The sequence below is a fragment of the Microcebus murinus genome, chromosome 18, assembly GCF_040939455.1.
Source record: "Microcebus murinus isolate Inina chromosome 18, M.murinus_Inina_mat1.0, whole genome shotgun sequence".
Lineage (NCBI taxonomy): Eukaryota > Metazoa > Chordata > Mammalia > Primates > Cheirogaleidae > Microcebus > Microcebus murinus.
This window is the reverse complement of record NC_134121.1, coordinates 49,995,336-50,009,308: the sequence shown is the minus strand read 5'-3', so window position 1 is coordinate 50,009,308 and position 13,973 is coordinate 49,995,336. Positions and strand designations below refer to the sequence as shown.

General features: G+C 44.0%; 1 protein-coding gene across 1 annotated transcript in view; it reads left to right on the top strand.

Annotated features, from left to right (window-relative positions):
- PITPNC1 (phosphatidylinositol transfer protein cytoplasmic 1) overlaps window positions 1–13,973 on the top strand; it is a 260,223-nt gene that overhangs the window by 161,976 nt on the left and 84,274 nt on the right. Inside the window, exon 7 of the mRNA XM_012747303.3 lies at window positions 7,469–7,540. Coding sequence (XP_012602757.1) covers window positions 7,469–7,540 — 72 coding nt within the window. The remainder of the gene's footprint in view (window positions 1–7,468; window positions 7,541–13,973) is intronic.

Genomic DNA, 13,973 nt, shown 5'->3' with positions numbered 1-13,973 from the left:
TACAGGCTAGGTGCTCTGGGAGTACAGCATCCTTTGATGACAATAACGACAATCTTCAAAGTGAATGGTACACATTCTTCCAGAAGTTTTGCCACTCCGTGCTTCTGAAGTGCAGAGCCCTAGAGAATCTCAGACTTGTCCTCATGGTCCCCATTCTCTGCAACCACCATCCCCTCTCTTTCTGCACAGGTGCTGAGATAGCAACGAGGGCTTCCAGCACCATCCAGCAACTGACTATGAAATTCCCAATGTGTTTGACCCTTTCCCTTTAAGACTTTGGTTTGCTTACATTTCTTGTAAGTGTTTCTTATTACCATAGCAACCCTAATCAATCACTGGGCCAAAAATAGCTCTTTCATTTTTTTCCAAAGCATGTCTGTAGTGAATTGGAAATTCAGCTCTGTCGTGCATTTTGCATATGCTGCTTCCATTTCCCAACACTGAACCTGGGAGGGCTTGTGTCTGGAAATTACTCTTGCAGAGACCCAGATATCTCACTTGTCTTTCCTGATAATCTTCTTCTCAACTTCAGATCCCCTCATAACTTCCAAAAGCTACAAGTAGATGCATTTAAATGTTCAACCATTGCTTTTCTGCATATTCAGTGCTAGAGATTTTACAGGTACCAGATAATCACTTTCCAGTAAGAAGTTCATCCTGGTGGATTCTACTGGATTTGGGAGGTCAATGAAAGATGCCCAAATACGAGATACAAAGGAAACTGGTCATGGCAAGTGGCAGATGGAAACAAGACCAAAAAGATTCTTCTGGCTTGGGAGGATCTAAGCTAGGAAATCAAAGATGAGATGATAGGAGAGCTTCTGCCTTGTTTCCCTGATTTCTTCTTGATACTGCCACTGTTTTAGGGGGTTTGGCGCAAAACAAACCCTGGATATAATTAAGTGAATTTTTGTTATGATTCTCTCGCAGAAATGACTCACTGATGTCCCCCATGCTCTGAGGACAAGCGCACTTTATTGCGTCTCCTTTTGCCTGTAAGCAGAGTCATCTTGTATGGCCCCAGGGCTCCCCACTTCTGTTTTATGATGCTATTTCTTACCTTCCTTAAGCCTCGGTTTTTGTAATTTGGCTGTGTGAATAAAGTGGGCATAAAGCCTTTAGATCTAGGAAAGAAAAAAGTTGATGGAGATCCTGATGGTGTTCTTGTTTCCCTGTGTGAAGTCCACAGGGGAAAGCAAGAGGAAAAAAGAGCTGCCAAGGACAGAGTCTGGGACACATGGTGACATTTCCTCAGCAGCAGAGCATGTCAGGGGGCCAGAGTGAGGCTGAAGGAGCCCAGATCTGCTCTGTGGCTTAGCCACCTCCCCAAACTTAGGAAGGACCAATCAGATCCTGCCTGTTGCCACCTCTCTAGAAGCCCACCACGTCCGGTGCACCCTTGCACATTCATAGCAGAGGATCTTCTCCTGCCCCCAGCTCTGTTTTCTCACCCACGTTGCCTATGGGAGTTTCATAGTGAGAGACGCAACAAAGCAGCCAACATTTCTCCAGTGCTTGTTCTGCCAGATACTGCCTGACCCTGGACACTCATGAGTTCATTTAATCCTCACCCCACAGCCAGAGATGATTGGGATCATCTCTATTTTATAGATAAGGAAACTTAAACGCAGAGGGATTAGGGAATTTGCCCAAAATCACACAGTTTGTTAGAAAAGAAGCTGGGGTTTGAACTAAAGTCTGTTTCACTCCAAAACTTGTATTTTTTTTACTGAATCATCATCCTTCCTCTCTGAGGGGTAGGTGCATGCTGCTGCATCTAGGCAAACTTACTGGCATCAGTTATTAGTAAATATCACCCTTGGCAGTAAGCAATGGCCATTGGTTGACAAAGCAGATAGGTGGAACTGTTAAGTCAAAAAGAGCACCAATCCCCCATTCCCTTGCACATATTACTCACCTCAGTGAGTAATGCTTTTCTCATTACTCACTCAATCTGGATGAGAGCCAGATAGGTGATTTGGGAGGGAAACAGCAGACAGGTTGAGTGTTGTATTGGTTTTCTATTGCAGCATAACAAATTTCCCACAAATTTACTGACTTAAAACAACATAAATTTGTTACCTTGCAGTTTCTGTGGGTCAGGGGCAGAGGCCCAGATTAGCCGAGTCCTTGCCTCAGGAATTCACCAGGTTGACCCCAAGGTGTCAACCAAGACTCCGGTCTCATCTAAGGCTCAGGCTCCTCTTCCAAGCTCTCTGGTTGCTGGCAGGATTCATTCCTTGTGGTCGTAGGACTGAGGTCCCGTGTTCTAGTTAGCTGTCCTCTAGAGGTCACTCTCAGCTCCCAGAGACCTCCCTCAGGTCCTAGCTGGGTGGCTGTCTCGCAGCTTCAAAGCAACAAAATAGTCTCCGCTTTTTCTAAAGTGAAGTCTTATACACTGTGACAGAATCTCAGAAAGGACTATCTTGTGACGTTGGTATAGGTCAAAGGCTGTGCTCCCTCGGAACATGAAGGATATGTTCACCAGGGCTGGGACTCTAGAATTCTGTCTACCATGGAGATTTCAGTCTTTTCTTCATGTGTTTGGGCCAAATGGGACCTTAAGCATTCAGTGTTCTAATCCAAGGAAATGTGTCGCAATCCTTAGGGAAGAGTACATATTTTGAGAAATCCCAGGGTTGGAAGGTGAGGGGCTCCCTTCTCCCCCTGGGTATTTGAGAATGACTAGGTTAGATGGCTATTCCTAGTGTAAGCAAAATCCTTAGTCGTAGAAAGCATTATTTGAGCAAGCTTAAAATAAAGGAGATGCTTAGACATTTGAATAACGCGGGTGACTCTGAATGCACCATTCCTAGTGGCTGTGGAGTTAGGGCAGGGTCCTCCTGTTGGAATGTGAGTACAGCAGTACTGGAGTTTACCATCTGGTTGGTGTTCCAGGCACCTCAACAGCAAACAGTAGCGATGGCAAAGGAGATAATGTGCTGTGATGAAGGAAAAAACAGGATGCTGCCTGTACACATGAGATAATCATTTGGAAGTAGTGTTTGAGATGGTCTTTTAGTAAGATTTAGGAAGGAAATTAGGGGCTGAGAGAACTGTGGGCAAAAAACCTGGCAGCTAGCAGTGTTGGAGGGAAGGGGGAGTGGACCTTTATTTAGGGTGAGCCTAAATCCAATGACTGATGTACTTATAAGAAAAGAAGAGGTGTTGTGAAGATGGCAGTGGAGGTTGGAGTGATGCAGCCACAAGCCACGAAGTGCAGGGACCACCAGGAGTTGGAAGAGGCAAGAAATGAATCAGATTTCTAGCCTCTAGAACTGTGAGAGAATAAATTGATGTTGTTTTAAGCCACCAAGTTATGGAATTTACAACAATAAATGGACCTTTCAGATTTGATTTACCCTTTCAAATTTGATGGATCTTTGTTGGGGGTGGCCAGTGGGCAGGCAGCTAGCAATGTGACAGGAGAAGTTGGGATTAGAAATGTCCATTTGGAAGCTTCTGCAAAAAGTGGTCTTGGAAGAGTCAAAAGCATGAGATCACCAGGGGTGATGGTTTGGATCAAGAAGAGGAGAGGCTGGAGCACAGGATCTGAGGGACCACCTGCAGAGGGACCACTGCAGGGCAGGGGTGGAGGAGGGAAGACAGGCTGAGAAGGAACTGCTATTCAGGACGGAGGAGTGGCTCCATCCTATCCAACAGTGTAGTGAGGTCTCTAGGGTGCTGATGGAAAAGGGAGGCTGGTTTGGGAATTCTTTGATTACAGTCATCTCTGTACTAAATTGCACTGGTTGAGAAGTTGGAGGCAAAAAAGTAGAAACGGCAATCACTGACTATTTTTTTAATAAGTTTGATTGTGAGGACAAAGAGAGAAAGATTGACTATACATAGAGGAAGAAACATAATCAAAGGAACTTTGTGCTTATTCGCTTTTTAAGGATAAGACATTTTTCACTATAGTTTTAGGCTGTGGGAAGGAAGCAGGGAGAAGATGAAAATAATCAATGAAACAAAGTTCCAGAAAAGAGCTTATGAATATTTTTTTACTGTGCTCCTACTATGTGCCAGGCACTGTGTTGGGGTTTACCTGTATGATCTCACTGATCTTCTGAATACTCCGACAGAGTAGAGAAGAATCATCCCTGTTCTATAAATGGAGAAACTGAGGCTGGAGTAAAATAATTTGCCCAAGTCAATACATCTGGGATTTGAGCCCAAGTCAGCTGACTCCAATGTCTCAGTTCTTTTCATTAGATTATTTTTCAATTGGAAAAGGAAGGCAGTGCCTTTCCCTGATTCACAAAGACTAAGAAGCATCAAGAAAATAAGCACATTTGCAGTGGAGGAAAGGGAAGTTATTTCTTCCCTTAGTTGTTTCTATCACATGGTTCATGTGATAGAAATGGTCCATGTGGTCCATGGTCCATAGTTGTTTCTATCACATGGTCCATGTCCCCATTCTACTGTGAATCAAAATGATCAGCTTCGAGGGAGGAAGGGTGATGCCAAGTAGGGCACCTTGAGAGAAGAAAGGGTTAAGATAACCTCAGCAGGGGGGATCCTACAGGGAGCCAACCAGCGAGAAATAAAAGACCTTGCTGAACAGTTAAGGCTCTGCTAGGATCCGTGGGCTGGATTTTCGGAGAAGCTAACCCGCATGGGGGAGGCAGAAGTTTATCTTAAGATGGACATCTCACTGGGAAGATTTAATGATAGCTCTGGAAAAGCCTGGAGCCACAGATATTTCTTATTTTAACTTGAGACACCTGCACATTCCAGGGCTCTGAGAACCAGCAGCCATCAGACATCCCCAGGGGATTACCAGCCCCAGACCACCTGCTGGAGGAGAAAACGCTGACCAGCCCAGAGTTGGCCTGTTGGTCCCCATTCTCCTCCTGCCTTGCTGAAGCCAGGTGCATGCCCAGCCTCCTGGCAGTGTTATCATTCTGACATGAAAATAACCTAAGTCCTTGACTCAAAAATATCAACATCTGTTAATTTGCATGGGAGTTTTGCATTTCATATATGAGTTTAATACCCAAATGCTAAAATTCATTTGTTGGGCTAGTTGTTTAGAGGTTCAACTGATAAAAATTCCTTGCGGAGTTCCACTCTGGTGCACCCAGACCCACGCCCACCCTACACGGCTTTGTTGTCTTACCACTGATTGAATTGACTCTCAGGTGAAGTATGGGGTAAAAAGTACAAAATCTATTTACTTAAAGGCTTGTTATTGTTAAGAAGATCTCTTGGCAAGGGCATCTCCCCACATTCCTGTGTTAATCGGGGCTTTGTAGTAGGGCTCTGAGTCCTCTAGGATCTTGATTTGGGACAAGCAGCCCCTCCCTAGTACTCCCTGGACCCAGGTGTGAGGGCAGCGGTTACGGAGCCAGAGGTTTGAGAGGAGACAGCAGAGAAGGTGTTAATGAATAATCACAGGGCCTCGTTCTCCATAAATGCAATTACTGGGATTGATTGTTTCCGTGTTTCCTTAGTCACGGTTCAGATTGCTTCACTCAGATTAAGACAGATGAATGCTGACCATGCACAGGCATGTGATGTCAGGAGAGTTATCGATAGTATGTCCAAGGCCTCTGCCTTCTCGTGTACATGTCACCAGAGTCCCAGCTGGGCTAGAAGGGGAGCGTGGTCATTGTGCAGGTGAAGCACGTGCAGTGAGAATGGGTATTTGTGAACTATGGGATTTTAGCTGATGTACTTTCTCTGTTTCCTTCCCATGCATGGTATGTGAGGTGGTTTTTCAACTCAAGTGTTCACAGCATACCCTGGACAGCTTGGTAAACACAGATTGCTGGACTTCACCTCCAGAGTTTCTGATTCAGTTGATCTGGCATAGGACTTGAGAATTTGCATTTCTGACAAGTTCTAGGGTTATGCTACTGCAGCTGGTCCGGAGAATACTACTTTGAGAATCACTGGGTAGTGGCCTAGACCATGGACACTGGGACCAGGCCATCTGGCTTCAGTCCTGACTCTACGACTCACTAGCTGTGTGATCATGGGCCATTTACTTAACCTCTCTGAGCCTCCATTTCCTCATCTTTAAAGTAGGGATGACAATAATAGTACCTCCTCCATGGGGTTGTTGCAAGGAATAAATGAGTTAGAACTTCAACATATTTATAGCAGTACCTGGTTTGGAGAGTATATGCTCTGTGAGTGTTGGTTACATAAATACAGGACCCTGCCTCTTGGGGACTGTGATCATAAGGGGCCAAGTCTCATTTCCCCAACACCTGCAACTCCCAGTGGAGTTGCTGGGTCATTTTACCTATTAGTCTTCAAGCCCATCTCTGGTGGCTGAGAAAGTTAATGTGCGGCGCAGTGCTAGTGGGAGGGTCGTCACACCAGCACCCATCAAAATCCTCTTTTCTTTTCTTTTTTTTTTTTTGAGACAGAGTCTCACTTTGTTGTCCAGGCTAGAGTGAGTGCTGTGGCGTCAGCCTAGCTCACAGCAACCTCAAACTCCTGGGCTCAAGCGATCCTTCTGCCTCAGCCTCCCGAGTAGCTGGGACTACAGGCATGTGCCACCATGCCCGGCTAATTTTTTACATATCTATATCAGTTGGCCAATTAATTTCTTTCTATTTATAGTAGAGACGGGGTCTTGCTCTTGCTCAGGCTGGTTTTGAACTCCTGACCTCGAGCAATCCGCCCGCCTCGGCCTCCCAGAGAGCTAGGATTACAGGCGTGAGCCACCGCACCCGGCCAAAATCCTTTTTTCAAATAAACTGAATGTGTAGAACATGACTCAAGGAGACTGTGACTCTAGGGTGGTTTTGCATTTGGGGTTTCTTTCCCTCGTGTGGGTGAAGAGAGGGGGCTGCCTTTTCTGGTCAAGGTCATACTGATCGCTGCTGTTTGTTAAATGTTTTCTTAGTGCTCAGCACTATATTTTTATGTACATGATTTTATTTAATCCTCACAATGTCACTCTTAGGTAATAGTTGTTATTCCTGTTTTAATACTGCTGGGGTTCAGAGAACTTAAACGATTTGTCCAAAGTCACCTAGTAAAAGCCAGGTCTGTCTGACTTCAATAATCTGTGATCGTAAAGTTCTCCTTTACCACCTCCCTGACTTTATATGTGTATTTATGTAAAAATGAAGGCTGGGTCCCCAGGAATCCAGCAGGGCTGTTGCTCCCCAAAGGTCAGCTCCCCAGAACTGGAAGTGGCCTGTTTCAGGGTTTGCTTTTCTAAAGCTTATGGTAGGACTCCCAGAACATTTTCCTTTGGGAATGTCCTCTTCAGTGACTTGCTGCTATGGCTGGTTATTCTCTGTGGCCCAACTTCTGGATGAAATTGTGTTCATGCTCCCAAAGGCAGCTTTTCTTGTCTGAATTTGAATATTGACCTAGTATCTTAACATTTCTGCTCCAGGAGAGCACTCCCAACCAAACAGCCAGAAGAGCATCTAGAGGCTATACTGAATATGGGAAGGGTGAAAAAATGCTGTGCTAACGAAAGTTTGGTTTTTCCCCACAGTGTTCCTTTCTGCCGAAATTCTCCATTCATATAGAAACCAAGTATGAGGACAACAAAGGAAGCAACGACCGCGTGAGTAGTCCCCACCCCACCCCCATTACACACTGTGCTTGCCTCCTGGGCTCTGATATCCGCACTACTTCTCAAGGCCCCTCGTGCGACCCGGGCCAGCAGCAAGACCTGTGCCTGGGACCTCAGAGATATGGCTGGCCTTTGGATTTTGAGGGCCATTTCCCTGGGACTTCTCCCTGTCATTATTTTGTTGTCTAGCTTTTCTTTCTTCTCATTTTTATGTACTTTCCATGGGCCTCTGTGCAGAAATCTCTGTGGCCTGGGGCCGTTGGCCTGTAAGTAGAGAGGGTGGTGGGGCACTTAGGACTCCAGGATTTGGTTTCTGACAATGGGATGGAGCCTGCATCTTCTCAGTGACTATTAATGTTTACTTAGAAAAGCGAATCCAGTCAGATACATGTGTGCATACTGTATGTATTAGCAGGACTATGCTTATGTTCACATATGCAGTATACACGTGTACAACTCGTACATCCAACCTAAAAATCAAGGGATGCCCCTGCAAAATACTTGCCTCATGAAGCATTTAAACTTTTATTAAATTTCAGCCAAGTACTTTGTTTGAACTTCCAGAGTACCTGGAATTTTCTAGAGTAGAGAACAATCCAGCTGGCAGAGGTACTGTGATCCCTTTGAAGTGGTGATCCCAGGGGAAACGTTTAGGACCATCCTCTTGTCAGTGGCCTAAAATCAGAGGTACTTTGCTGGCCAACTTCATTGAAACCACAGTGTCTAAAACAGTGTCACACAGTGTTTAAACTTGAACCTTTATAAAATAATGACTTTTTTCAGATTGGAAAATTCATAATGATTATTAAAATTTGAAAAATACAAACCTAAAAGTATCAAAAAAGAAAAAAGAAACCAGTAGCAACCCCACAGTTCAGAGATGACTGCTATTAGCAATTTGGTTCACGTTGCAAATTATTAATAATTTTTTTTTACAAATTCCTCTAAAATTGAATTGTACAGTATGCTATTTTTAACATGTTGTGAAGTATCCTTCCCAATATGATTTTTTCTGGCTCCTTGTACCCCATACTTTGGTGGACTTCTTGAAATAGTTGCTGGTCACTGGATATTAAAGTGGGCTTAACCATTTTGATGTAGCTGTGGACTCTCAGGAAAAGTGTCAGGTACCTGAGTTGCTTTTTCTGGCACAATATGAAAATATAAGGGGAAATTTTTTTAAAACATCTTTTAGTTGTTTCAAACTGATTCCTTTGATTTCTCTTTTTCTGCATGCCTCTGTCCCCCTGAGTTAATTCAGAATAGCTCTCCTTTTGAAGAGCTGCAGAGAGGACATGTGGCCTCGCTGTGATTCTTATAGGGTGGTGGGACCACAGTAATCTCTGGTTTATCCTGCTCAGTTCAGATAGTCCCCAGAATTCACATGGTTATAAGGTATTATCTTATATCCCGTGTAGCAGATGCTAAGTTCTTTTCACTACTCTCCTAGGAACTTAGCCTTTTCACTACTCTTCTAGAAATTTAAAATGTCAGGTAATCCACCTGAGAGTTAGGATCCACGCCCATGCTGAGGACCAGACCCCTTTGAGATTTAGGTGGACCTGCAAGAGAAACCACTGAGCCCCTGGGCACTCTGTGTAGCCCTTGTGCACACAGCCTGCTTCCTCTGGGAGCAATACCAGCTGTGGTAGCCACGCCACCTCCTCCTCAGCGTGCTGACTTGGGGACTGCCCATGGAGCCTGTTCCTTGTCTGTCCTGACACTCAACTTGCCCCAGCCCATGTCGTGCCACCCTGTTACACTGGAGATGCCCTATGTGTGTTTTTGCCCCAGATCCTCACCCCCAGCCTCTGTCCGGCTCTGCTCTGTAGACCCCTGGGCCTCGCTCCTGAGGCCACTGAATCAGACAGCCTCACCCCAGCTCAAGCAGCCTTCCTCCCCATTCGGCCTCCTCCAAATTCCACATTCAGCAGCAGCAATTGCTCATCCATCTGGCTTTCGGATTGGTCCTGGGGAGGCAGAAAAGGAAAGTGGCATTGATTTTCATTCACTCTTGTTAATGCTTCAAAATCTGAATATGAGAAACATATATTTATCTAAAAATTCTTTAATTATTAAAAGATAGCTTTGTCTAGCCAGGGGTTCAAAACTAGAGCCTTAAGCCAAAGCATGTGCTGGTGTGCTCTTTTTCTGTCCCAGTGGAGTATGGAGTTTTTGGTGGGAGGCAGTCATGGATATTTCTCTTGTCTCACTGTGCTTCCAAATTATTTAATAAGCTCAGTTCATTTCTTTGCATTTTCTAGGTGTAGAGTCTTATCACTTAGCTACCATCCTTCATACTGCTATCTGCACCCTGTTTCCTCCCTACCTGCCAAAAATTTAATGAAATTGATGACGATAAGAAGCAATAATTAAATTGAAAGATGCTAGTGATAATCACATTGATTAGTGGTTGAATCCAGGACATGTCGTTATCTTATTATCAATTACCATATAAGTAAGTTTTTTATGTGACCCAATATTTAGTAAGAAATAAAATAGTAGCAGGATAACTAGACATAAGTATCTTCTGCTCCTTGTGAAAAATAAAACTAGTATATTTATGATCATGAAAACCTGCAAACTGTGATTACATTAACCAGGACACAATGGGGAAGTTGTCTTAAATTGAGGCCCATTTAATTTATGCACATACTTATGAGAATTATTTAGGCCTTAATTAGTGCTATGGAGGATAACACCATGCCAAGGTCAGGTCCTGTTGTTTGTCCAAGGCCATAAATCTAGACCTGGGGGAGTCGTGCTTAGTACTGCCTGGTTCAGCTGAAGTAGAGGCTGTGCGTGTGACCGCTGCTGCCAGGTTACTAGTGCGCTGTGGGGTTAATGGGGGCAGCCTCACTACTTTACTTCCTCTTCCAAACAAAACAGGCACCCTTTAAAGCCGTGGTTCTCAGCCTTGGCTGCACATCAGGCTCATCTGAGAAGTTTTAACTTGGGCCCCACCCCCTGGGATTTTTATTTAATTGGTCCTGGGTGCAGACTGATCTAACCTAAGCGACACACGAAGGACATAACGCTCCCTTCCAGAATTCCGAACTCTCCAGGTGAGGGTGTGCATGGTTTTAGAGAGTCATCTCTCAGACTGAACCTGACATGTTCCTTTAGGGGGCATGGGATATGCCACCCCCACCCACGTGAGGATCTAGACCAGAGGTTCTCAATCGTGGCTGGCATATTAAACTCACCTGGGAAGCTTTAGCCATCACTAATGCCACCTCTCACCCCCAACCATTAGATTTCATATGTCTAAAGTGGAGTTCAATCAAGCACTGCGATTTCCAAAGCTCCCCCAGGTGAATCTAAGGGGTGACGAGGGTGAGAACTATAAATTTAAGGATTACTAAGTGCTATTTAAAACTAACTGTAAACACTTAGGAAAGCAGGTTCTCCAAATGTCTTCACTTCTTCATACTCCTGGAACTGGAACAGTTTAGAAAAAGCATGTTTATAACCACCACCCAGCCCTCACCCACCCACACAATAAAAGAGCCTCAGGGTACCATGGATGTTCTCATTAGCCACATATCACAAGGACATTATTCCTTGGCAAAGAAACTCCTCTGATAAGATGGAAAGAACGTCCAGTTTAGTTCCTGGAAACACAAAGCTCTGTCTCTCACAGAGCTCTCCTTGGAAGTTGCCTAAAAGAAGTATTTGGAATGTATTTAGTTTCTAGTTCATCTGTGCGGTAATGAGAGAACACAGAGTTGTTCTCTGTGAAACAAAAAGATCAGTATTGTAGTTCAAGCTCTATGACCTTAAACAATTCCCCCAACCAATCAAAATCTTAGTTTTTTATTTAATAAATAAATATATATATAATAATATATATATTATTATAATATATATATTATATATATATATATAATGCTTGCATCAGAGTATAGGGGATTCATAGAGGTTTTTGTATATGGAAGCATTTCCTAAACTGTAAAGTGCTGTGAAGACATTAGAATATTGTGATGGTGATGGTCATACCTTGGGACTGATTGTGTTAATGATGATTTCCTAATGAGACTCTTTGTCCAAATTGTCAATAAACCAATAAAGCTGTTCAGCAAGTTTTGAGCACCTACTATATGCCAGGCATTATGAGAGTCATTGAGGATACGGCAATGAGTGAGACAGCTCTGTCCTCCACCACTCACAGAAAGAGGGGAGGCCAGTAATAAGTCAACAAACAGAACAATTACAGCGGTAGTAAGTGCCGAGAAGGCAATACCAGGATGGAGGGCATCAGCCTGAAGCTGCATGGTCAGGAAAGGCCTCTTGGAAGAGATGGCAAGTCCATGTAAGACTTGAACATAGGAAAGAGCCACATCTATAGAACTTTCCACGCGAGGGGCTTGTTATGGGCAGAGATGTGTCTCCTCCCCCACAAAATTCATATGTTGAAGCCTTCAGAATGCAACTGTGTTTAGAGATAGGGCCTTTAAAGAGGTCATTACGTTAAAATGAGGCCATTAGGGTGGGCTCTAATCCAATCTGACTGGTGTCCTTATAAGAAGAGAAAACTTGGACTTATGAAGAGACAGGGTGTGCCATGTGAAGACACAGTGAGGAGCCATCTGCACACCACAGAGAGAAGCCTCAAAAGAAACCAGCCCTGGCCACAGCTCGAAATGGACTTCCAGCCTGTAGAGCTGGGAGACAATCACATTCTATTGTTTATGTCGCCTGTCTGTAGTATTTTGCTATGGCAGACCTGGCAAACTCATACAGAAGGCAAAACCTAACATATTCCAGAACTGTTAGAAAACCACTGGCCAGAGCATTAGGAGCAAGAGGAAGGAGACGGTTAGCAAATGAGATTGAAAAAGCCAAGGGAGCAAGACCACGTTAAGGCCTGTGCGGCCTCGGCCTCAGAAAAGAGTCTGGATTTTAGTGCCGTGGGAACTTATTCAAAGATTTCAAACAAAGGAGTGACATGACGTTGTTTATGGAGTCTTTCAATAAACTTTTTATTTTGGAATAATCTTAAATTTATGCTAACATTGCAAAGACAGTGCAGAGAGTCCCCATATACCCTCTACCCAGTTTCCCCTTGTGTTAACATCCTACTTAACCAGGATACGTCTATCAAAACTGCAGACTTTATTCAGCTTTCACCAGTTTTCCCATGAATATCCTTTTTCTTCTGTTCTAGATTCCAGAGTAGGACACCCCATTACCTTCGGTGGTGTGTGTCTTTAAATGTTTACTCTGGCCATTCCATGGAGTGTGAGTGGAAGGATTGGAAGGATGGCAAGAGTGGGAGCGGGGAGCCGTGACAATGATGCAGATAAGACAAGCTCTGGGCTGGAAAGATGGCAGGCAGCAAAGAGGGGAGGAATGGATCTTTGGAAACAGATTGACTTTCTGTTGATGTGGGGCATGAGATGGGGGCAAAACAAGGATGACCCCGGGCTTTCTAACTTTATTTGTTGGCCTTCCCCAGTGAAGGAGAAATGGGTTCTGAGGGGAAATTCAAGATCGCCATTGTAGACATGATCTGTTTGAGATACCAATGAGCCTTCCAAATAGAAATGGTAGGTGAAGAGTTAGATATGCAAACTTAGAGTTCATAGAGAGGTGTGGGTTATAATTCAGAGATGAAAATGGATGAGATTATCTAGGGAGAAGAGTGACAGAAAAGAGAAGGTTCTAGGTGGTCCAGGATGGAGAGCTCCCAGGTCCTGAGAAGGACCTTTCCATGGCTTTCAAGTTATTATTATCTTTACTCTTTGGTTAAGATTCATTTTTAATCACTGAGTTGTCCTTGGTTTTAGGAAATAGACTATCTCATTTGGTTAACTACAAAGGTTGACCAGAGAAATCTAGCTCCTTTCCCTGGGTGCCTCCTTTGGATGAATTGCGTAAACATCTCAATGCTTTGACTGGGCTCAACTTGCATTGCTTTGAAGAGACATCAGAGACGTTCTCTTCCTGTCCACTAGCAGCTTTCCATGGAAGTTACCAGCCGACAAAGAAGGAATTCCATCATTTAAGAAGAGCTATATTTATTGAGGATTTGCTATTACAAAGGTCATCACAAAGTTTGTTTCATAATTAATACAGCAGTGTCCCCTTATCTGTGGTTTTGCTTTCTGTGGTTTCAGTTACCGGCGGTCGACTGCAGTTCAAAAATATTAAATGGAAAATTCCAGAAATAAACAATCCATAAGTTTTAAATTACATGCTCTTCTGATTAGCGTGATGAAATCTCTCACTGTCCCACCCCATGTCTCCTGGGACATGAATCATCCCATTGTCCAGCATATCCACACTGTACATGCTACCCACCCATTCATCACTTAGCAGCAGTCTCAGTGATCAGATAGAAAAAACAGTGTATATAGGTTCTGTGCTATCTGAGGTTTCAGGCATCCACTGGGTTTTCTGGAACATACCCTCCACAGATAAG